Source organism: Protomyctophum bolini (genome assembly GCF_963924005.1).
Source record: "Protomyctophum bolini genome assembly, chromosome: 12".
Taxonomy (NCBI): domain Eukaryota; kingdom Metazoa; phylum Chordata; class Actinopteri; order Myctophiformes; family Myctophidae; genus Protomyctophum; species Protomyctophum bolini.
In genome coordinates, this window is record NC_137873.1 from 22,104,539 (window position 1) to 22,130,518 (window position 25,980).

At 40.6% G+C, this 25,980-nt stretch overlaps 1 protein-coding gene across 3 annotated transcripts; it reads left to right on the forward strand.

Moving 5' to 3' along the window:
* The first annotated feature begins 110 nt into the window (after positions 1 to 110).
* Positions 111 to 25,780, forward strand: usp33 (ubiquitin specific peptidase 33). Of its 3 annotated transcripts, none has more exons than XM_080778244.1 (24): positions 111 to 232; positions 3,982 to 4,074; positions 4,306 to 4,359; positions 4,529 to 4,591; positions 8,497 to 8,649; positions 8,969 to 9,077; positions 9,626 to 9,695; positions 11,423 to 11,536; positions 12,273 to 12,351; positions 14,033 to 14,495; positions 15,686 to 15,826; positions 16,221 to 16,336; positions 16,776 to 16,948; positions 17,280 to 17,350; positions 17,478 to 17,511; positions 17,639 to 17,684; positions 17,811 to 17,991; positions 19,008 to 19,134; positions 19,362 to 19,531; positions 21,735 to 21,816; positions 22,282 to 22,390; positions 22,941 to 23,043; positions 23,874 to 23,942; positions 24,545 to 25,780. In XM_080778244.1, exons 2-24 carry the CDS (start codon positions 3,997 to 3,999, stop codon positions 24,700 to 24,702), a joined length of 2,763 nt encoding a protein of 920 aa, XP_080634370.1. In that variant the 5' UTR covers positions 111 to 232; positions 3,982 to 3,996; the 3' UTR covers positions 24,703 to 25,780. The 3 variants fall into 3 exon arrangements, with proteins under 3 accessions (XP_080634370.1, XP_080634369.1, XP_080634371.1); XM_080778243.1 differs by lacking the exon at positions 111 to 232 and adding an exon at positions 1,322 to 1,479; XM_080778245.1 differs by lacking the exon at positions 111 to 232 and adding an exon at positions 1,322 to 1,479 and having other exon boundaries at positions 14,033 to 14,333.
* The last annotated feature ends 200 nt before the right edge of the window (positions 25,781 to 25,980 follow it).

Consider the following 25,980-nt stretch of genomic DNA (forward strand, 5'->3'; position numbering starts at 1 on the left):
CATAGGTAAAAAGTGTTTCAACGTTTTTATTTTTTCTGTGTTCTAGATCGGTGGTTCTCAACCTGTGGGTCAGGGGAGGGGGTCCATACATGATTTGCATCAAAAGTAATCAGCGTCAGAAATTGTGATCTATATAGCCCTTAGCTCTGTTCCATAGAACAGAGCTATATAGCCCTGAAACATGACGTCCAAGCTCACGACAACGCCTCGCAATCAATAAACCAACAAACCGGTACGCATAGGCGACTGCATAGAACTTACATCTGAACATCCCTTTAATAACTGTCTTTGAGCGTCACGGAGTTTGTCAACCAAATGTATTTTATCTATAGATAGTATTTGCACTTGCAGACTGCAGTTTGATGTTTTTTTCTTCTTTTTACAATTCAGGAAGCCCCGCGTGAGCAGGGCATCAAAAAATTAGTTGATACTCATAATGTTCCTCTCCACGGAAATCTTTAGTAAAAGGCGAAAGATTTATACGATCTGAAGAGAAACAAGAGTGTACTACCGATCATGGTTTTCGCGGAGGTAGTGATTCACTGCGCTATGACTCCGGGTGACGGTGGAAATAAATTAGGCCTATCATTTTTTCAGTCTTTATTATTATAATTAATTAGAATTATTGTTTTTGGTAGTTTTTCAATGGTGTTAATGAAACAAAGATAAAAGCAGTACATAAGCTTTTAAAAGTGATAAATCTGCACGATAATGCACGCATAGCATGCTGGGTAATAACAATGTAATAACAGGCAGTGATTGGCCGTTTATTTGTTAGTTTGTTTTCTTCATGTTTTCTTCCTTAATTTGAAACTATATAAAACAACAACAACAACACAAAATGACAAACATTTTAGATAATGTGTACTGTTGAGACAAGCACAGCACCACTAATGACCTACAATGATTTTCTTGACCAGCAGGTGGCCCTCCTTTTACTTTGTTTAATTGTTTAATTAAGAATTCATCCAACCAATCAAATACAAGTTGCATTATTGCTATATATTCAGGTAATAACAATTAAAAAAATATATATATATAACATTACTTAAAACAGGAACACACATTTGCATCATCTTTCACGTTATGAATTAATCAACGAAACCTTGACACAACGCAGTAAAAAAATATATTTTTTCTTCTTTTCTTTTATGAAACCATAGAGAAAACGCTCTTTATGAAGACAATATAATTAGATTTTTGTGTTATTGTATTAGGCTACAATCTTAATATAGTCTACCCATAGAGAATAACTCTATGAGTCTACCAGTAGGCTACCGGAAAGAGGGCGGGGCGAAGTGTAGTAACGGGTCTACGGCTACCTGGAAGGAAGTTGAAACGAACGGATTATGTGACTGTGCGCTCTTTAAATACAAATAAATAATATAACGTATATTAAATAATAACGCCTTGAATGTGTGTTTCCAGTCATCGCGACGAACGAGTTGGACAAGGCTTATATTTCTTTCTACTGTGCGGGTAAGGGTTTTATTTGGACTTAAAGATGCGGACTGCAGGCAAAGCTACCGTTATTAGCATCTTGGCTAGTGAGTTGCTAACGTCCACCGTGCTAATGAGCTGTCAGACGACTGACAGCTCGTTAGCACGGGTAACCGTTAGCATTTTAGCACTTGAAAGACCAAAGCAAAGCCATCAACGATCTATCAATGGGTTGAATAACACATTGATAGATCATCGAGTTAAGCAGAACCCTAACAAAAGCCGGTGCTTCTTGAGCTAGCTATTTACAACCAACCGGTGTGATCTTTACGGTCTGTAGTCAAAATTGCTTCATTAACTAACGTGAGCTATTATAATAACCGTTTGGGCTAATGTTACAAACAGTATTGTTGCAAACTTATTATTTCCAAGTCAAGCTAAACTGCTGATTGTGCAGAATGCTTCTTTAAACACATCTGGATCTGATCGACCGTGACTGTGAAATAATGATGGTTCTGATTCTGAATGTGATACAAGTACAACACACACTGCTTCATGATCCAAGCACTGCTGCTGGGTCTGTCTAGGACATGTCAACGCCCCACCACCATCAGTGGAGTGTATCAGTTCATTTAGTAAGAAGAAAGAAAGCGGTGTGAAATCACACGAAATAGCTACATATCCGGAGGTCGTTGTTATCAAACGTAAGAGAAAGTGAAATGGTTCTCTTGTTCTTCCACAGCCAAGACTGTCTTCTAAACACTGAAACCACTGTCTTGAGATTTCCTGTGTGTTGGTGTTGTGTATATTGATTTGTCCAGGAGTTAAGCATTGTCTCTCATCGTGTCGTGTGTGTGTGTGTGTGTGTGTGTGTGTGTGGCATGGCATGCATGTGCTTTCTGTATTGCATGTGTTGTAGGCACTGCTGCAGTAATCAGACAGACAGTGTTGGTTAATCGATTGGGGCCACAGATAGCTTATAGTATTATTGATTTGTACAGGACTGGACCTGTGGCTGTAACTGAGCTGAGGTTTCTTTCTTTTCCTCTTAATAGCGTTCTCCCAAATTACCTGTTAATAAACTGTTGTAAGGTAAGCTACATGTAAAAAATATTCTGCAAATGCTTATGACCAAGCACTAATATCAGCATCTGAAGAATATTCACCTTTGTTGTGAATAGAGTTGGGAGAATCAGAATCATCTTTATTGTCACATTACAGCTTTACACGTCGGGTGGAATAAATTGTTGTGTTATTTTTACAAGAAAACAAAGAAAGGAAAGAATGGGGGTTAGGAGATGATGGCAAGAAAGAAAATAAATAAATTGAAGCCTCACACACACACACACACACACACACACACACACACACACACACACACACACACACACACACACACACACACACACACACACACACACAGCACATCTCTCATCTCTCTTAGCTAATATATATAGGCTGTACAGCCGTACAACCAAGGGGGTCTCTTTATATATATATATATATATAAGGTGCGTGAGCATAGCAGGGCTCCGCTGTGTACTGTGCAATATACATAAAACTGCAGGGCATTGTTCAAGGTGCGTAGCAGCGTATAGTGGTTCAAGAAGAGCCAACTAGTCAACTAGTTCCTGGTATAATCCACAGTAGGTTCAGGAAGAGCAAAAAGAAGGTCTAAGGCCAGCCTATCGGCATTGCCTGTCATCAGGCAGTTTTATTTGATGACATTCAGGGAAGGGCTTTTTGTTGACAGGTGGCTTGGTAACTCCCTGAATCACATGGAACACTAAAGAATCATTCAATCTAACAAGGAGGTTGTTGTCATCATGGCCTTGACACTGAACTGAATCCCCCAATGATAAGCACAATGGAAATGGTAAGAAATCACTGTGCAGCCTTGTTGGTTCACAATAAAAAAGGACCAATAGCTTATTACAAGTCTAAGGACCATTCCAGTCACAAGAAAAACATATTCAAACAGTTCAGTTACAGTATCAGTTAGTGCCAATCGTGATATCAAATTAATGATACCACCCGCCTTAGTATTGTATGATTAATTTGAGATGTGCACATGTTTACCATTAAGCAAATGTATTTTTCCTTTTTTTGTGAATGTGTTGTGAGTGAATTCAATTGTATTATCATTCACTGTTTTGTCAAATAAGCCTCTGCATAATATGATTAATTTGCTTATTGGTTGATCCAGATCATTTGCTCATGATGTGATGCTGGGCTTATCTATTGGCTATAAAGGGAGGAAGTTGACATTAGACAGATGTGAAAAACTTGTTATAGAATCTGGTGGAGTCTCAGGTTGCAGTAGCCTGATCATTTTGCTTGTCTTGTCTGTTCTTTCGAACTCTTCTGACATAATATATCCTGTATCGGATGTGGCACTGGGCTATATTTGCCATTTCCTCCTTTGATGGGCTATGAAGAGAAGTGCTGTAATCATGTCCCTTGTTTGTTTGACAATGAAAAGCAGAACTGTTCATTTCCTGTGTACTAAATATATAGTCGGTCTGTCTGTCTGTCTTATAGACCTGCCAGTGAGCGATGCCATCCAGCTGTGACTGTCCCCACCTGGAATGTGTAGGGGAGATCACCAAGGACGAACTGATTCAGAAATCCCATGTAAGTCCGTTGCCATGGGCCTGTTAATTGGACTAGTACCGGTACTTAAGTTATCCAACATTTCTGGAATTCTGGTAAAGACAATCAGTTCTTGAGTGATTATGCAAATATCCTCCCTTTATGACGTTTCTCTTTACCAAACTGACTGCAGTCTCTTCAGTTTATTTATTTTTAAGAATGATTCTTAAAAATCACATCACTTATGATAACTTAAGAATGTTTGTTTTCTAGGGCCAGTGCCAGGATTGCAAAGTCGGAGGACCGAATCTATGGGCGTGTCTAGAGGTGAGATGGCAGGGCTCATCACAATATAATGGAGGGCTAACCACATCTTTGCTGGTCAGGGAGACAGTTTAAAATACTGGCACCTGATTCTTGGTGTTGTAGGATAAGACACTTATTGGTTTAACAGCCTGTGTTTAACAGTCTGTGTGTCCTTCCTGTCTGTCTCCAGAATGGCTGTCCGTACGTAGGTTGTGGAGAATCTCACACTGACCATAGCACTGTCCACTCACAGGTAAGTGAGATGCCTTACCGTAGTAATTTAGTGAAACAAACTCAATATGCAGATGATGACACACATGACAGAGAGGAGGTGTATAGGTTAAACACTTACAATGACTTTATGTTATACCTTTAGTGTTGGCATATGCAGAATTACTGTAAATAGTATTTGATTAAATACACTTGCAAAGTTTGTATTGTATTCTTCTCATCCTTGCAAGACATGCAAGTGTGTTCTTGTGCTATTTTCATCACATTTTCATTTCGTGAATATGGATGTGGTTTAAAAGATGGAAGAGAAAGAGGCATGTCATTATTTAACTTGAGGCAGCGGGAGACACAGATGAAGAATGAAGGAAAGTCCCAGGGCTGTAAATAGGAATAACATCATCCCCCAGTGTTAGATGATATTTTCATCCCTTTCTCCAGGATCAAAGCGCAGTGCCATGGCATGCATGTTTTTTTTGCAGTGCACGACTGCTTGTGTTGTGGAAAGTACATCCTACTAACAATCTAGAAATCCAGTTCAACTTCAGGATTGGATCATTCATATTTTTATTTTTTTATTCTTTATTTAGGGACATCCACAATCATATTATACAACCATTTTTCAAATAGTGTTTCTTTGTCCACATTTGTCCACAAAATAATAATAATAATAATAATACATTAATTCTGTACACATTATCCATCTCTCCCATATGCTTTAAAGTACAATATAATACTCATAGGAAGACATAAGAGAGTATTTGAAGCTGTGAGCCATAATTAAAATAAAAACAACAACAACCAAAAAAGAGAGACATGAGTAAGACAGAATCATTCAATCCTTGCCAATACAAAATCTGGTCGCAAAGGTATTAACATATTCCACCCGGATCATTCATAATTAATCACTATTCCTGTTTTCCAGAGGGAGGTGGGTGGATCAGTACTACTATCAGCGCAATACAGTATCACCCCCTCCTCTTTTTGCCCAATCCTTTATTCAGCCTCTGGAATTAATACCGTTGACTCCAAAAGGGCAGACGAGTGTTGAGTAAAACGGTGAAAAATGAGAAGAGTGAATTAAAAGTTAAATAATGTATTGTCATACCAAACAAATTGCTAGGCATTTTTGTCCATGTGCTCAGGATATGCAAAGGACAAGGCATTAATACTGTATGTACACATAATGCATATCTCTGCTGTCGTGAAGAAACAACCTATCTCCAAAATGTTCATTTTTCAGGAAATAAAAAATATACATTTTTCAGCAAATTAAGAAAACCTTATATTTTGAAAACAAAGCCTCATCAAAGTTGGTGTTGTAACTTTATATATTGTCAATTACTTGCATGAGAGGGGGTGGTGGAGTTAGTTGCTTTAGCAGACAGATTGAGGGTCCAAAGGTTTTGTCCAAATCGTTTTTTACTTCTTTCCATTGGTTCATTATTTTCAAAACAACACACAGACGTGTTCAATAGCACTGATTTATGTAAAAGAAAATCAAATACCTCAACATTTGAGTTAGGAGCAACACTTCTATTTTTCATGGTGTAACCCTTTAAAGGCAGTAGGTAATGCTTCGTTAGTGCTCCAGAGGCCCTGAGGGGAAGGGAAATGTTTTAATCTCTTGACTATATAATAAAGAAAAGACTCCTACTGGGACATATCTGTGAGAGATATATATTATTATAATATGATATATGGGCTTCAGATAGTCAGGCTATGAACCGAATATTTTACAGTCCTCAATTTGGTGGAGATGGGGGTGGGCCGGCTCATTTCAGATCTTAGTTTTGGTTGGAAACAATTGACACTTTAAATAATCATTCACAATCATTAAAGCTGCACTATGTAACTTTCCCTGTTGTACCCCGGATTTGAACCGAGGAAACAATACCACTGGGTTAATAGTGCCTGCCTGCTTGCTATGGGGAGAAATTGAATTAGTGTGAAAACAGAAACTGGGTTGTGTCCAACCTAGACACAGAATATAATGTTTCAAGCAGAGAAAGCAGAGAGGTGTTGTATTTGTGTTGTTATTTTTGTTATATGTGAAAAAAGGAAAAAGAAATGCACACACGCAATGTCAAAGCAAATTCCTATGTGTTTTACACAATGGCAAATAAAGGAATCTGAATCTGAGACCAAATACAACCACCCCAGTTGTATAAGTAATACACAAATGAACACTAGACCTTTTAATTATTAACAAAAAAGCAGAACTTATCTACATGGCTCAAAGATAAGACATATAACCGTAAACCTACAAGATGCATCTGTGTAGGTTTTGACTGATAAGGGGCTCTTGAAGGCCAATACCAATATTGCTATTTTAAGTATTTTTAGATTCAGGCTGACAAAATCTGAAACTTTGTTTCAACATTGTGCCGAACTGCTACTCTCTAGCTTCAATCAATGTTCCAGAGACTTCTTCAAGATCTCATAAACCTTGTTGACATTTCTAAAATTACACAGCGTAGCCTTTGACTTTTCACTTAACCCTAGAACACTAAACCCAACTTTTGACACGCCATCACTAAACCCGGGTAGATGTTACCGTAAAATATTCTATCAAAAATACTTCTCATCAAAATATATTACAGTACAACACACGGCAACTTGATCTCATCTTTAATATTTCAACATGAAAAATAGATTAAAAATAAAAAATAGATCATGGGCCCTATCTTAAAAAAAAAAGCTGGGAACTTCTCCTTTGGTCCACCCATTCCTGTGACATGTGAGAATGGTCCAGTGGAAAAACAAATCTCATTGTTGGAGTATGATTTTTCTCCATCGCTCTATTACTATACGTGGTTGAAATTCACCTGACCACCTGCCTGTAGAAAAAGCCAGGGATGTGGGCAAGGAAACAAACTTACCTTTACTGAGCATCATGAAGCTACCCAAGGACTGACCCACCTCAGACATCAGCAACATTATGAAAATCACAAAAACATAATTGTCCGGGGAAACATCAGCTGGGTTTAGTGTTCTAGGGTTAAGCATTCGGGGGTTAGTGGTGAACTTTCCAGTCGTATTGTTACAGTGCATTCATTGGATAAAGCTTCTGACTTTTATCATTCAGTTTCAAATTAGAATTCATGTTGGATATACTGTACTGTAGGACTTTAATTGTGAAGAGAGATTTCTGCCTGTGACTCAACGTCGTGATGTCAAGCTGCCATGCGAGACAGCTTTATTGGAGTAAAATTAAACACACATACACAAAAATAATAATAATATTAGTCTCCTGCCGGGTAAAAGGGGCCTCCATAAATAATTGAAGTAGAGGACATTTCATGGCTGTTCATGGTCTGGTGTGTGCCCCAGCTTCGCTCCACATTGCTTGGCTCTGCCCTGCCCAACTGTGCAAAAGGCTAATGCATCCAGCCCCCCTGATGAATAATGCAGGACCCGCTTGTTCTGCTGCTACTGCTCATGTTCGCTCTCCTGCCTGCCAGGCTGCTGGTGTCTGTCTGTCTGACCAGCAGTGGGTCAGCAGAAGCAGAAACACACACATTTCCCATGGTATACCGTCCATCCCTGCTGCACGCACACACTCCTCCTCCTCTCCTGTCATGTGTAATCAGAACGGCGTGGCTCCAAATGCAGTGGCCTGTCGCCTGGTTGTGGTTTCGTTCTGTTTTTCCGGCAGATGTGGTTTCATGTTGTGAAATAATAGCTGAGATTTGTTTTAGCCTTTGTTTTCGTATGTGGGGTAGGGTGTAGGCGGGTGTTTATACTGAATGTGCCGTACGTACGCGTAAACAATTGAGAGCACAACGTTGTTTACAGAAGAAAATCATGCAACATTAAAATAATTTATATTTATTCATTTTAGTAAATTCAGAAAAACTGCCCTTTTTAATGGGATTCAGGTTGTTAATCCCATCTAATCAACAACCTTCTTTCAAACTCTGTGCACAGGACACGCGGCACAACCTGACGGTGAACTTGACCACACTGCGGGTGTGGTGCTACGCCTGTGGCAAGGAGGTGTTCCTGGAGCGTAAACTGGGACCTCGCTCACCCCTCGCCAACAGCAAGCCCCTCCCCTCTCCACAGCTCTCCAACTGTCAAGTAAGCATTTAACTTGTATACATTTGGTTAGATGATTGTTATTTTCTTTGTTTTTTATGGCCAGTGTTCAAGCCGGGTCTCAAGCACATGGGATAACAAGGGATGTACTGTAAATGCACAACAACACACACCTTTGCATGCTGCATATTTGTAGTCGCTCAGTTACATAACTTTGTTTTCTCTCACTCATTTGCACAGTTGTCTGATAAGGAATGCCTCTGCTATGTGCTGAGTCATTGTTTTGAATCGTCATATCTTCCACGTGTCTCGAGTCGATAAGGTGGGTCTGATAAGGTGTGTGTTGAACATGTTCTTGTAGGACAACAGCAGGACCCCAGGAAGCCCAACGTCCCTGAGAGTGCCCCCTAATGGCAGCTGTGAGGACCTGGACATGGAGACTGAGGAGGAGGATGAATTGCGTACCAGAGGTCAGCAGAAACACATCTGTGCCTGGGTTGTCAAGTAATGGTTGTACGATAGAGACATGCATTGAATGAGCTGTTCAAAGGCTGTCTATTAGAGTCCCTGCTACAGTAGATCAGTGGGTAATGCCAGCATTTCCACTGTCAATAGTTTAATCTGTGTGCATCTGCACCAATCAATCTTAACCCATTTTGACCTGAGATCAGATTCTAAATATGTCTTCTACATCCTGACAGTTTTCTGAAAAAGCTATGTTTCTATGTCAGTTGTTCTTCGATTTTTCAAAAATAGCAGACGTACAAGCTTGTAGTGCGCCACTCGGTAGCGCGCTATGAGCTTGTAGATCTGCTATTTCAATAGCTAAAGCATAACACATTTGGGGTTCCCGCCCAAAATGGGTTAATGTTGAATGAATGTTGTCAGTTTATATTGAGAGGAATTAAACAGTCTGGCCTCTAGGATGTATTGTGTTGTTGTACTTGCAGAATGGTATGCATCCACACCGTGGTGCTGAATGCCATGTCTGTATCTAATGCCATGTCCTCTTCCTCAGGCCTGACGGGGTTGAAGAACATAGGCAACACCTGTTACATGAACGCTGCTCTCCAGGCCCTGTCCAACTGGTGAGACACATCTCTGCCTCCTGTCAGCGTCTTCTCCCTTTGCGTCTGCACATCTTCCTCAATGGTTCCTCTCTCCACTTAATGGCCACTTGGCCTCCCTAGTTCTCGCCTGAGCTCATTCGGGAGAGCAAAGGCTGAGTGCAAATGGCTGCACTGCACCATCTCAGATGACAGAAATGGCCCTTTGTAGATCCCTGTAGGTTCCTCGGTTGCAGTTGATCTTCAGCCTTTTCTTCATTTCCCTTTGTGCTCCATTAGCTCCTCTTTCTCCTTGCTGTTTGTCACGGTTACACCCCCTCCTTTACTGTTTCGTCCCGGGTCACTGGGGGTGTTTTTTCTTTCTTTTTCTCTCATCATTGTCCATTAGATTACCTTGGGCGTCCATGTGGTCTCTCTTTTATTGGTTCCTTCTGCAGAGTTGCTCTCTCACCTCTATTTGGATATTATGATTACACAGAGATTCAAATAGGGTGCATTTTGCAATCCCAAAACGCAGTTTATAGTTATGGGACGCAATAAAACAACGTCCTCTGCATCCACGGGATGCACTACTGTATTACTGTACTGTTTTTTTATTAGTATTATGTAGTTTATTTAGCTTTAGCTTTAGCTTTAGTTATAATAATCATTTCTTCTTCTGTTTTCTACATGAATATAACCACATTATAACCATATAAAATGAAATGGGAGTGAAATGCTGCAATTTGTAAAAATGGCAAAATATGACTCCTAATGTCGTTGAAGTGGGACTCATAAAATGTCCCTGGGACTCATCTAAAAGACCATCCCTGCATCCCGGGACTCATTACATTGAAAACCTATTTACATCACTGATTACAGATCAATTTTACCCCTCAAAGAGTTTAATTAAAAAAATATTTTACTGTTTAAGAACTATTATCATGAAATATGTATGAAGATGAAAAGAAAAAAAGAGGAAGAAGAAAAAGTCAGGGATGTGGGTCAAAATTTGCAATCTAAATCAAGTTCCCCAAATAAGAGAGAACTGAGTCATGAAGTTTCAGAAGGAGAGACCTTTTTTATGTATGCTCGTTCCTGTGAGCGCTGGATTATTATGCAGGCAGCTAGAGCTAATTTTCTCCATGCAAGGGAAAGTTCCATGTCTCATTAATCTTGTATGTTCTTAGCGAAGTGATTTCTACTCTTATGTCCACCTTTTGAGACAGAGGCTCTATCTCAAATGAAATCCCCACAGCAATTTCTCTTTTTGGATGACAAATCCCCTAATGTTCTTCTCACACTAGAGTCCTCATTACTTCCGTCAGTCCCCCCAAAAAGCAGGGATTAGTTTTTTTCTTTAACCACAAATATCCCAAAGCATGCTATTTGTTTTGCCATCATAACTTCAAAGCTCATATTTATAACTTGGCTTTTGAAGTTCAATTATTTTCTGCCTACAGACTTTGTTTACCTGTGAGAGTTTATTAGTCCCCCACTTGGGGGGTGTCAGAGAGGTCTGTCAGAGATGTTGTCCGGAGCATACCCCATATATACATCTTTGGAAGGCGATGTGTCGTGTACGAAAAGCAGGTCACTATTACCCTAAAAATAGTCAATCACAATCACTGCCTCTTTTGATGGGGAATGTGTTGCTTTGCAATTTTTCAGAGCCAGTCACTACAACACTTCTGGACTAACCAGGAACAGAACTATTTTGGTGCAGACATTTCATCAATTTCTTTACTTCTCTGTCCTGTCCTGTACAGCCCTCCCTTAACACAGTTCTTTCTTGAATGTGGTGGCCTGGTGAGGACGGACAAGAAGCCTGCACTCTGCAAGAGTTACCAGAAACTAGTGTCAGACCTCTGGCACAAGAACAGGTTGGCTGCCTTTTCAGTCTTCCAGACTCAGCCCATGAATTTTGTCTGCTTTACGACCATCAATGATTCATGTTCGTAAACTGGAAAACAAATTATAGGGGTGGGTGATGCATATTGCAGTTGCCACAGATTTCTTTTTTATAATCTAGTTTTGAGTTGGTTTTAAGATGTACATAGTACATTATACGATTTACAATTTAGGCATTTTGCAGACACTCTTAATCCAGACTATCTGTATGTATGTAGAGCAAGGTTTTAAAGAAATGCCCTAGAGTCCTTTAAAGGGGTTCTCAACCAGTGGGTCGTGACCCCTCTGGGGGTCGCCAAATTATTTTGGGGAGTCCCCCAATTATTAAAAAAAAACAACTAAAAAGATAAACTGCAACTGAATGGCTGGAAAATGAAGAGTCTACATATAATACACATAGTAGTAACATACACCTTCCCTAATGATTATATCTGGTTTCAGTATTTATTTATGGTGTATTGTCTCTATTATTAAGGTTATTGTAGCGGTCAATTTATATTGGTGGTCGGGAGGGGGGCGGGGCGGGGCGGGGGTCCCGAGACGGTGCCAAAGCATCTCCAAAAACGTTGAGAACCCCTGCTTTAAACCATAGTTTAAAGTTAAAATTATAACCAAGTAATTATAATTTTCATATACAAAATGTATCTGGTTTTCAAAAAACTCAGTGTTAAGGGTGCTGTTTGAGAAGGCTCTTGTGTGGTGTTGCAGGCCCTCCTATGTGGTCCCCACCAACCTGTTCCAGGGGATCAAGGCTGTCAACCCCATGTTCCGAGGATATTCCCAGCAGGTCGGTGGTATACAGTATACAAAGAAAGTGCTTGTGTCACCAGAGGTTGTAGCAGATTCTAGCAAATTCAAGGCACACTTTTCACAGTCATTGCCTCTCACACAACCTTTCACACATAATTAATTCTCTCATGGAAAGTAAATGCTCAATTAGATTTTGACTGTGACATGTAAACAGTGTTTTATAAATAAGATATACCATAACGTATAATTGGGTTTGAAGCTGCTACACAGAAGCTCTTACATTGTCAGCAAATCTCATACTTACAAGCCTGAACAGACACGATAAAGGGCCGCGTTTTCTCTCGGCTTGCCAGTGTTTGTGCAAAGGACTTAACTGGGGAATATTCATTCGTTACACCACGCTAGGCTGCACAGCCTTGAAATTAGCATCTTCATGAATGGAGTAACACTGAACATCCTGGGAGAGGGAAGTTCACTTGACTCATTAGGTGTCTAACGTTGAATGAATTTTGATTATACTTTCACGAGCATTGGGTTTCACTCTGTGTGGTGTGGCCTAATCAAAGGCAATGTAGATCTTCTTTATGATATGAAAATAAATTCAGAACGGTCAAATGAAAATGTTTTGCCTGGCCCAGGCGGTGGCGTAACCGTCTGGGCACCCGATTGGTAATCCAGTCGCAGTGTGCAGTGGGTTCGACTCCCGAGCCCGACACGGCCTTTACTGCATGTCTTCCCCCATCTCTCTCCCGTTTCCTGTCAGTCTACTGTCTGTCCCTTAAAAAAACCAATAAAAGGCGTAAGCCGCAAAAATATATCTTAAAAATAAAAAATAAAATGTTTTGCCTACTGGCAGTGGCAATAGTGGACGTTAGATTTAAACTTCTCACTTTCACTATTCTACCAATCAAATTCCATTTGCCAAGTTTTGCACACACACTCCCTGGATTCCAACGATGAACCTCTGCCCCAAAGTTTTGAACAAAAAGCCTCAAATCATGAACGCAGCGTGCAATTTACGTGAAATCTTTCACAGACTTTCCTACTAGGCTGAGGAATATATCCCACCCTTTTCACATTGGCCTGTTATAGCACCACCAGGTGATCTTTTTGCAAAACACATTTTTGGAACATAATGCCTCAAATAATCCAATTGCCATCCAAGGCATGAGAAGAAATGGCACCCTTTACAGATTGGCCTATAGCACCACCAGGAGGCCACAACCTGACCTGGTGGAGACCTGTGCCCTGAGGGGCACTTTATCTAGTTTCCTCTCTTTTTCCTTACGTGAACCCTAGCCTCATTTGGCAAAAATGGCCAGTCTACAAGCTCACAACGCCTCACAATGTAGTAAGCTTGTAGAACGGAACGAAGTATAGACCCCTGGGGGACTCCAGTCAATGAAGTATTTCGGGTTTAAAGTGGTTAACAATATAACTGCATTTGGAGGAAGCTTGCACAAAACTATTTCACCCACTCCTTGTAAGCTTGTGATGTGACAATGGAGTTGTTTTTGTGCTCATACATACACATACATACACATGTCCATGCTTACTTGTATTCTGTTGTTGTTGCTGTTTCTTTTGGGGTTTCTTTCTGTTCAAAAAACCCAAGTGCTGATCATAAAACAATGAAAGAAAAGTACCAGCATTTGGCTGGATGTCACCTCCTCTGTATAGCTGCTAATGGAAAGTTAATGTTCCCCTGTGGCTCCCAGGACTCGCAGGAGTTCCTGCGCTGTCTGATGGACCAGCTGCATGAGGAACTCAAGGAGCTGCAGCATGAGCCCGAAGACCAATCCAACAGCATCACCATGGACGAAGTCCACGAGGATGACAACCGCAGCCAATCGGACAACGACTTTCAGTCGTGCGAGTCCTGCGGCAGCAGCGACCGAGCTGACAACGAGGTGCGCTGTGGTGGTGGTGGCGGCGGCGGCGGCGGGGAAGGGAGGGCGAAGGACGAGACCAATGAGGCAGAGATGTTCATTCCTGATCAGGAGGACATCCAGGCCAACCGTGAGTGGCAGAAGGAGAAGAATATGATTAATGACCTGTACCGCTGCGGGGGAGCTGGCGGGAGCTCTGGGGGAGACTTGGACAAAGATGTTGACACCTCCAATGAGACCACACCCATTATCAGTAGCCAGGGGGCGATCAAAGTCCAGGGCAGGACCACAGGTAACTGGCTTTGTTTACCACATCATATTCAGTATTTTAAGTCTGACATTTTGTAGTACTACGTCACGTCCGGGTCCAAGTGGCACCAGCTCCCGTCCGCATCTCATTGTAAATAGAATATCTAAACGCGTGAATCTTTTTACAATGACGTTATTTTTCAGAAAGGAAGCCATTGAGGGTTAAAATGGGTCTTAATGCTTCCAACTCGAGTAGAATTATTAATATTAAGTGTCCATGACAAAGAAAATATATGATGTGGAGACGATAAAGACTATTATTATCATTATTATTGAAGGTGTTAACAGTCCATTTTCTCAGTACAATATTTCAGGGGCATATTTAGAATGTGTGCAGGCTTGAGTATGTTGTATCTAGTTTGCAATTAATGAGGATTTAGTTGACACAATGAAATAAAATGTCGATAGTATTCTATGTGGGGCAGACGGCCTGTCACAGCCAGATTTGGGAGAGCAGCAGCTTTGTTGTTGCGAGGAAAGCGGTAAAATGAGACTTTCGTGGTTGTTTTCGTCTCAGATTTAGTCCGACGGAGCGTCACAGTATATAACTCTATGGGGACACAAAAGCGACACAAAAGTAGGACCCGGAAGTATCTCTGGAGGGGCGTTCACGTCACGGCAAAAATACTGAATATCTCTGACCTTGAAGACAAGCGGCCATCATACATCTGTCCTCATCTAAACTTTTGAGAATCTCCTATAAAAATGTATATGCTTATAATGTGCCATGAAAAAGCCCATTCAAGTTCTTCTGATTTAGCCAGGCTATCGGAGATCTCTGCCTACCGATATGTCTGGTGACATAAATTCAGTGTAGTGGCTGAAACTGTGTAGAAACAATTCAGTGATTAAAAAAATAACTGTATTGCAGAACAATATAAAAACTTTAGGGGTGTTTTTCATATTGAGACACACAGACTGGATTATAAGCAGTACGCATAGATTTGTTAGCGGGTTTCTCTGCTCTTCTAGGCTGTAAATTGAATAGATTTCCGCCGAGTCTCGGACCCAGACGTATCCGGTAGGAAAAGATCTCCAATTGTCTGGCTACGTGAGACTACATTTAAGTTGTCACAGAACTTGAACAGATGTCTTTGTTCTGTCTTCCACTCCATATTATCCCTCCAAGCTTCTTCTTGTCTCAACCAGGCCTTTTTGTCTGCTTTCCACTAGACTCATTCCCAGACATACAGGTGTCTAGCACGATCCGACCGCAGAGCCCCGTCCCCATGGATGGACACCTTCCAAAAATGTCCTGCAGTCCTCCGAAATCTTCCTCCGGCTGGCCAAACATCAGTTCTGCTCACAAGAAAGGTACTTAGCACCAGGCAGCATAATGGGAAGTAAATGAATGAATGAGAATCACTATAATTTATTATATTTTAATTTATATTAACTATATATGCCACGGGTGTTCAGCAATGTTTTAGAGATCCATGCTGACACAATGGGAGGGGACTTACCATTCTGTGCAAGGAAATAACACCGGATATATAGTAGGATGAGTCATGAATCATGATATACTGTACATTAAACATAGGTCAGGTGGAGTCAGGATTAAAATGAATGTGTTTCCCATAACGCATCGTCTAGCTTTACTGTTCCTTGTGATCTAAGGGGCACAAAATGCACAGTTGCAGACTTGAGTGATCCGTGAAGTGTTGCACTAAATTGCTTGAATCACTCTCCCTTCTACGCCTCTCTGTAGCAATGACCACGTTCAATCCACACAAGAGTAAACGTCAGAAGAAGTACCGCAGTGTCATCTCAGACGTATTTGACGGCACCATTGTCAGCTCGGTTCAGTGCCTCACCTGTGACCGGGTAAGTGTAGGAGTCATTAACTAACAATAGATTGAGTGGGGAGAAGTTTGCTGTTGTGACATGACAGAAACACGGGGAGTGACACCATATAGCAGAGGTTCAGGACAGTGCTAGGCCATTAGAATTACTAAATTACACAACAGCTACAAGGACTGGGTTCTCTTAAAGGGGAACATTGTCATATTTATTTTATTTTTTAAGAGTACTGAGAGTATACCCTGGAAAATCTTGCATGTAAGATTTGTTGAAAATGCGTCATTTTACATTGGCTGCTGTAACTTTTCTTGGCCAACAGCATCGGCGTGTAGAACGCAGAAATAGTTGTTTCTGCTATTCACATGTACTCCTTTCACTACTACTAAGCCATCTATGGGCACTGAAGAATTTCATTATTCCAGTAAGTCAAACGCTAACTACCTGTGTACCCCATGCATCACAGGTGTCTGTGATCTTAGAGAACTTCCAGGACATCTCACTGCCCATCCCAGGAAAAGAGGACCTGGCCAAGCTCCACTCTGCCACCCACCCAAACTCCCTGGTCAAAGCCGGCTCATGTGGAGAGGCCTACGCACCACAGGGCTGGATCGCATTTGTCATGGAATACATTAAGAGGTTTGTTTACTACGCTTGGTTTACACCACATTGATTATTCATGGGAGACAGTGCTAGCATATGGCTCCCTTTTATAAAGTGTTCTGAAGTATATTTTGTTTAAAACATTTACACTGCATGAGATGTTAGGCATGGCCCTCGATCTCCTCTGGGCCACATACTGTAGTCCCTATGTTTTCTAGGTTCCTGCATTTAGTTCCTGTACCATGAAGTACAGTCATTCTTAGGCTTTAGCCTGCTTTGTTTTTTACTTCTGGGGCCAAGGTCCTTTCTGATCTTCCCTCTGTCTCCCCAATCCGCCTCCATGTCTGTCGTGTGTTTGCTATTTCAGCTGGTTCTGGGGTCCAGTGGTCACATTACAAGACTGTTTGGCAGCCTTCTTTGCCAGAGACGAGCTAAAAGGTGAGTGAGTGGACCTGTGAGTGTTGTGTTATGCCATGTGTGTGCAAGCCTATGTAGCCAATATCGGTTCTGATTTTAAACAAATTATTCAGAATAAATATTTGAACAAATATGTTGTGTTTTTCAGGAGACAACATGTATAGCTGTGAAAAATGCAAGAAGTGAGTAAAGTTAAAGTATCAGTTTTGAGTATTGAATCATGAGTAATGTTTGATCATCTGAAACTACTAACCTGTATCAATATGGTTCTTAACAATTGTTCTTATTTTCTTTTATTCCCACATCTAGATTACGAAATGGAGTCAAATTCTGCAAAGTGCAACATTTACCAGAGGTACAGCATGCAGACACATCCAGCATCAAATTGCACTTGTAGCAATTCAATGAAGCAGACTTGTTATGGCACGTTTTATAGGAAACCAGACATGTATGAAATAAAACCTCTGTCTCTCTGTCCCAGATCCTGTGTGTCCATTTGAAGCGTTTCCGACATGAGCTGATGTTCTCTACCAAGATTGGAACCCATGTCTCGTTCCCCCTGGAGGGCTTGGATCTGCAGCCCTTCCTGGCCAAGGACAGCTCATCCCAGACCACCACCTATGACCTGCTGTCTGTCATATGTCACCATGGCACTCCCAGCAGTAAGTGGGCAAGGCCACAAATATTTTACATGCCAGGCCAATGCTTTTTAACCAGAGTGATATACTGTACAGTGCAAGTGTAGAGTAAGCTCCTCATTCACCAGATTTACAAGCAGGATGGGACGTTTACACTGGCCACCTGCCAAATGCTAGTCTCGCGTAGCCGGATAATATACTGTACATGGTCACATCTTGGAAACTATTCTGTGATTTAAAAAGAAATAACTTTAAAATTTGACTTTGTCTGTGGTCATTTTCTCTGCTATTCGAACCAATACATTGAATGTAGATGTCATCAGACAGACTTATCGGTAGCTGGAGCTCTCTGATCGTGTGGTGAAGCAAGACTAGCCAAATGCCGGTCAATTTAATTTGTTACAGTCTGAAACAACAACCACTTTGAGAGATGATGAATCATCAAGGGTTCTGTTGTAATTAAAAGATGTTCTAAAGATGTTTGGCTCATAATAGTGTAAGCGGCTGGTTAATCTTATGATCCATCTGCCACTGTGGCCGGTGGACAAAAACTTGGCTTCTCGCTCAGGTTACAGGCAACATACTGCACAAGGGCCAAAAATACACTCAAACTCAATTCAAACTAGAGTGCACTCGGAGCGCATATCCCCGCCAGGCAACGTCCATTTGTGCGACGGATGTTGCAAAGTGAAAGTGGTTTTGGAGAGGTCTTTTGTAAAAATGTGGTGTTCTTTTGTAACAAATAGGCCCAGCAAGTACAAGCAAACGGTATAGAGTATCAAGACCCTTTTTGACGGTCATTGTCACATGACTCATGAGACCATTCATGTCTAATTTGGTGGGAAATTAGCAATTAGCACCAGGTGACAAATGGGTTACAATTTTGTAACCGTTTCCCATTTGTTATAATAATAAAACTGTATTTATATATTGGGGGAAATTCAGGTATAATACATTCACCAGCTTTTACACAGCTTTCAAATGTATTGATTTAATTAATGTATGTATTGTCCTCACTCCCTTTCCTGGTCTCACCCCAGCTGGCCACTACATAGCATACAGCAGAAACGACCACAACAAATTGTGGTACGAGTTTGATGACCAGAGTGTGACTGAGGTTTCAGAGTCATGTGTCCAAAACTCTGAGGCCTACGTACTCTTCTACAAGTAAGACACGCAATACTCATAACTCATTCATTGTAATTTATTAAACAAATTAACAATATCCTCGCTGCTTTCACAGCATTTGAGCTGATGCACTGTGCTACTTTATCCCTTAGAAATGTTTGACCTTTGATACAGCTTAAGACACCAATTTGAGCCCTCGGTTCAAAGTTTCTTGTTACAGCTTGTGTATACATAAAAGTACATCATAATGTCATGTCCTGTTTCAGGAAGAGCAACGAGGATTCGCTGAAGGAGCGTAGGAGAGTGACAGGCCTACTCAACATGATGGAGCCCAGTCTACTGCAGTTCTACGTTTCGCGCCAGTGGATCAACAAGTTCAAAACCTTCGCCGAGCCAGGGCCCATCTCCAATGATGACTTCCTTTGCTCTCACGGAGGTACATGATGGGGCCATGTGCAGTTATTCACCTGGAAAATATTGAAATTACTAAATTAACTAGAAAGGTGTGCTCCAGGGCGCATATCTCTGACAGGCTGTGTTGCCTAGCTCTAGGCTGTGTAAGTCGTGGGTTGCAGCCTGTAGCATTGACATACTGTAAATACATAGACTGCATTGGCCACAAGAGTCGTACATCCACATCACCACCATATTGGCAAGGGACACCTACCATAACTCCACTGCAAAATCCTTTTCTGTTTTATGTAGTATCCTATATCATAACTAAATGTCTGACATTTGTAGCAAACCAAACTTGGTTGTGAATTCAGCGAGTTATACAGTAATTTTGGAGTGACCTCCTGCTTCCATAGACATACTGTACATGGTGAATACATGGATTAGGAGGCACAGCTTGCCCTTTCCCATATGGCAGCCACATTGACGCATCGCTCTAATGAATAGCAGCGGCCAATGCAGTATCTAAATATACTGTATCTATGGCCGTCAGGACCTGAAGACGCTTTGGGGATTTATTTATACATTATACATTATATACCAGTACATTATTTATACATAGTATTTATACATCATACATTTGTGGTACCCACTATGGGCAGAAGTAAATGTGCTTTTGTAGGGGCACAACCCCTCAACAAGTAATTCCAATTTGGGGTTAATTCGATGTTGCGTTCATGATATATGAATATATAAAAAGCTAAACCCACATATAACCATAACCGCAGTAATGTGGATATTGTTCCAGCCTTATGTGGAGAGTCTGGAGACTATCTCCACTACATGCTGGTCTCAGCTGAGGACTTGTATGTATGCCAAGGGCTGGAGAATACATCCTGCTCTTTCTCCTAGATGAAGCTTTCAGTAGAATAGGGGGTGGAGTCTAAAGGGATTTTGTGCAGATCATGGACTATTACTACTCTATTCAATCACCCAGCATACAGGAGGCCCTGAAGCTTGTGATAGGTATACATTTATATTACTTCTGTCAGGTAGGCAGCGTGGGCTGCAGAGCATGTTGACTCATCAAGTCTCAGTATTCAATTCAGTGCAGTTCATAGTTTTTATTGCCCTGCGATGGAAACTTGATCTGCTGCCAGGGCCACAATAAAAACACGAAACAAATCGCAGACAGACAAACCATGGTTCATATGACCAATCGCTTCATATACGGTTACTAAATGGTCGGAATTTCTATAGTGCCTTTATCCAAAGTGCTGTACAATGTGCATTACATTCACAGTGGAGGTAACTAACTATGCAAAAGCACCAAACTGCTCATTAGGAGCAGTTGGCCAAATTTTGATAATGGTATAATAAATTATAATGGTTTGGTGGTGCTAGACTAGCATAGGCCACTGGGTCTGCAGAATCAAGAGAAGCCATCCTAAGGTGTTCCCAAATCTTCACAAAAGATTTCTTTGGCAATACAGAACAGATAGACCGACTGACATTGCCATCTTTAGAGTCCTGCCGGTAGCAAGACTAACAATGAATGACTAGTTTCCATGGTTACACGTAGCAGAAAAAAACAACAATGGCTCATCTACAAATTGCATGAGCAGTGGGGCTTTCAAGCATGAAAGAGTAGAATGTAGACATAATTAGAATGAATATATAATCCTCTATTGTATTATACAACTTATACAGTGATGGAGAACTTATTAAAGTTGTTTTAGCAGGGCTGATTTGTTTGTATTAATTCATCAGCTACTGCCATGTCTACCATGTAATAGATCGAGATGGAGAAAAGGTTGGAGCTGGAGAAATGCAAATTGGATCAAATTCAAGCTATTCGCGCCAAAGGCTTAATTAGAGTGAGAATGACAATGTGAGAATGACAATGTGATATTTTTTATCAAGCAAGACCTGCTCATACAGGTACAAGCAGTGAAATGTTAGTGTGGCAACGATAATATATTAAAAGTAAAGTGCAAATATAAACAAGATAATAAGAATAACAATGCAATTCAAAGTAAATACTACCACATTGCACGACACATTGAAGCATAAAATAGGCATTGGGCAAGTGAAGCCTATTATGAAAATGGAAAATAATTTGCCATGCAATGTTGAAATATCAATAATGGCATTAGACCAAAGTCTGACCCAAATATCTGTAATATATAAAAAATATCAGTTTATTTTGTCCAACTGCTCTAACCATCTTGTGTGTCTTATGTCAGGTGTGCCTCCCAACAAAGCAACGTTCATCGATGATCTGGCTGTGATGCTGCCTCAGAATGTGTGGGATCATCTTTACAGCAGGTATAGTAGCTAGCTGATGCCACATGCTCTTCTGACTTTAAGACATCTCCGTATCATGATTTAAATTGAAATGATTGATTTTCCATATGATCTTGACAAATGTTTTACAGTTTTGTTACATGTTACAAGTAGATGATGAATCCCCAAATTCAGATGCCTAAAGAACAACAAACAAACAAACAACAAAACAATAGAACATTCAATTAATGGCTTCGCCCAATTAGCTGCTGGAGTAGAATTTGAATTCACTGCCAAAATGTATCGGCTCCCGGCTGGGGTATTATTTAGCTGTCTTGATATTTTAATGCTTACGCTTTCATGTATAAGCACTTTGAATTGCCTTCTGTTGAAATATGTTGTACAAATAAACTTCCTTGCCTATAAAATTGCCCATCTATAATCTTAGTTAGACATTATTTGGCTTTCAACTGGACTGTGATTGTAATTGTTCCCTTCTCTCTGCAGATATGGAGGTGGACCGGCTGTCAACCACCTGTATGTTTGCCACACATGCCAGACGGAGATAGAGAAACTGGAGAAACGACGAAAGACAGAGCTGGACATGTTTGTCCGGGTACAGACTTTCTCTTGTCTAAAAACAAAAAATAAATATGTTGGCAGATGATAAACAATCTTTTTTTTTTGTAGGCATTGTTATGCTTTATTACATATAGATCAGTGTCGAGAGACACAAAGATAGGGTCAGATTCAACCTGGGTCCTCGCACTCACATTGGTCTGTGCTTGAGTCACCCCATTATAGCAGGTGATAGGCTGCTGCTGCACTGGCACTCTCCATCGCAGCGGAGAGGAGAGGTGTGATCCTGATGAAAGCCTCATCATTAATTCATGGTGGTTGATGCAGCTGGGAGCTGTTGTCCGGCTGTGCACACGCACACACGTTTAATGTCTATATTACACAATGTCTGTAGAGTGAGTTTATGAGAGACTGGTGCAGACAGAATGAACATGTGTAACTAACAAGTAACAACTAAGATAATTTATTTCCACATCCCCTCTTGATCCCTTCTCACACACTTTCGTTTTCCAACCCACACCAATATCCTCCTCCCTTTTCTCCCCCACACAATTCCCCCCTCTTCCTCCTCTGTCATCTACCCACAGCTGAACAAGGCGTTCCAGGAGGAGGAGTCTCCAGTGGTCATATACTGCATCAGCATGCAGTGGTTTCGGGAGTGGGAGGGTTTTGTTAAAGGAAAGGACAATGGTGAGTGGACAGAGGTTATTATACCTTATTGACTGTTTTTCAAAGCCTCCTCCCCACACCGCCACTTGATTGAAGTGGCCTCTTCACTTTGGGTAGGAATTATAAAACTATGCACGTGTGTGTTTTGTACATTTCTTTAAGGTCTTAATTCCTCCAAATAAAATCACTTTTTCTATCCATTACACATTCTTTGAGTCTCCTACCGGATAGTCTCCACCGTTCATTGCTGGTCATTAAATTATTATCTTAGGAATGCGACACAAACATAATAATGTCCATTAATTCAAGGCTTATTGGGGTGTGTAATTGATTAAAAAAAATTGGGTAAACTATTCCTTTAAACAATTGTATTTTCTCCTCCCATCTCTTGATTCATCTTGAACTGCTTCTGCAAAATTGTGTCAGAATTTATGACATTTTCTCTCACAAAAAAACCTAGCCCCTTTCGGCACCCTCGGTTACCTTTTCATTTTGGACGGCGGTACCCTAGGGCAGGGGTTCTCAACGTTTTTGGCTGGGGACCCCCGGAAATGCTTTGGCCATGTCTCGCAGAAAACAAAATCAGAAAAGGTAACCGAGGGTTCCGAAAGGGGCTAAAAAAAAAAACCTACTTTTGCTTCTATTGCTTCGTACTGACAAATCTGTACGAGTTTAAATCCTGTGTCGTCTGCAAAGTGCAAACTGCATTCTGTAATGTCTGCTCCTTTAATAGCAACATTCTCTCTGTAGTGAATAGCTTTTTTGCATTCAGTTACAATCATTGTTATTGAATCAGGTGTGCATAATGTGCGATAATGACCCGTTTCTTTCTTTCTCTTTTTTTCTTGAAGATCCACCAGGGGCAATTGATAACTCCAAGATTGCCATCAACAAGAATGGCCACATAACACTCAAACAAGGTACTGTACCAGGCTTTTTTCTGGTGTTAACTTTCTGGATTGTATATTCAAGGAATGACTGACTATATTGTCTGGAGTGATTGGATTAGAATTGGTCATGTTTGCCAGCATCAGGCTGATCATTGTCTCTTTCTGACACTGGCAGGCTATACATGAATTTATCCGATTTCTGCTTGGGCAAACAAAACTACATCACACAATAGCTTTATACATGCTATGTGTATATATGTAGATATCTTTACATTTTTCTTCCTTTCCTAAAAACAACAAAATGACAGAGCATTGTTTAAACGTGTAATCCTGTGAAAAGATGTTCTGATTCAATGTGCAAAATAATAGGAATCTGTGTCTGAAGGCCAGGGAAGAAAAGGCTAAATGGCTTAAGCCACACTAAGAAAGATATACTGTACTTCCAAGCGACAGAAGAAAGAAGATGTAAACAGGAACAAACAGGAATGCATGTTAAGAGGAAAAGCAGGAAAAGAACAATTAGAGGAAGGTAATTGTATCTGCTTTGGTGAAGCTGGATAGGCTATGCTGTGTTGGAGCTATGTGTAAATGTTATTAATATTGAACTGTACTATATGTGGTTGTGCTCACAGGAGCTGACTCTGGGCAGATTTCTGAGGAGACGTGGAACTTCCTTCACTCCATCCACGGCGGAGGCCCAGTGGTAACACTTCGCCCTAATGTCAGTCACCAGGAAACAGAAACGTCGCAGTCTGAAGAGAAGATAGAGGTGGAGACACGCTCTGTGTAGCGACACGCCCCGAGAGAAAACAACACAAAAAACATTACGAAAAAAAAATGCCTTTTTTTGCACTTGACTTTTATTTCAAAAGCATTTGAGTAAAGGACTCCTCTTTACTGCTATATGGCACCCTTTAACGCCTGAGGGAAATAACATGTCTGGAAAAGGTTTGTCATGTTGTACATATCTGTATAAAGACCTCTTACATTTCTATTAGCACTGTGTGTAGTATACATATTGGGATGTTTGAACCGAGCATTTAAATTAACGTGCAGCTAATGATTTCATTGAATGCCACATTTTCTTTTTCTCTTGACCAAATGAACAAATGTGTCCATGTGTCTTGTGTATTGCTATTCGTGATGAATCACAATGCATCTTGTTGTATATTGACACGATTTTCCTGTTGTGAAAGAATACTGTCCAAATGAATGGTTAGATTAGCAGGAATTCTGGCAACTTTAAGTGACAAAAACCATAAGGTTATCAAGGGACTAATAACTAAGTAGTCTCAGGAACGAGTTTTGTGTTTTGCACTGTACTGTTGACTGGCTAAGTGGCATGTTCACACAATGTCTGGTTTTGTATCTGAATGTACCATTATAGTACATGGGTCAGCGGCCCAAGCACTTGGTTATTTATCCCTGAAGGGTGTGACTTACTATGATGTTAATAGGTTATTTTTTATTTTGTTTTTGTAGGAAATATGTGACAGACAGATTCTAATGAGACTGCATGCTTTGATGAAACTTAGTTGCACAGCAACCGAAAACCCAGCTGAACATCACATTTAATTGCATGCAAATGCAAAGCTGCTCAAAATGTATACACAATCTCATTCTGCGAGACTGCGACTATCAAAACTTTAACATGTAGAGATGCATAAATGACATATTATGTAATCTGTATTGTCATCAACAATGCATAGAAGGCATTAATGTGTAAGGGCATGGTGTTGGTGAATGTGTGGGATGGGGGCAAATGCTGTACTACTAGAAATCCATATTGCATATGGATATCTCCTGACAAAAAGAAAATCTGTCCTGGTTTCTGCTGGCTGATACTATTAAAACGAAATGAATTGATATGTCCGTCATAGTTTTTAATTGTTGTGACCCACTCATTCATTGACTAATAATGACTTATGGTATAGCCAGGTCTACTTTATGTGGGTGCAAGATTATATGGGAGGGGGGGGGGGTATTCAATTTAATCGAATACTATACAAAGTTTACAAAGTGAATATAAACTGTAAACAATGGCCTAAATCTGATGACCTCCCACAGG

Coding starts and splice junctions, on each gene's coding strand:
- usp33 (XM_080778244.1), top strand. CDS start 3,997: ATGCCATCCAGCTGTGACTGTCCCCACCTGGAATGTGTAGGGGAGATC. Junction 11,537..12,272: donor GACCTCTGGCACAAGAACAG/GTTGGCTGCCTT, acceptor GTGGTGTTGCAG/GCCCTCCTATGTGGTCCCCA. Junction 17,351..17,477: donor TGCCAGAGACGAGCTAAAAG/GTGAGTGAGTGG, acceptor TGTGTTTTTCAG/GAGACAACATGTATAGCTGT.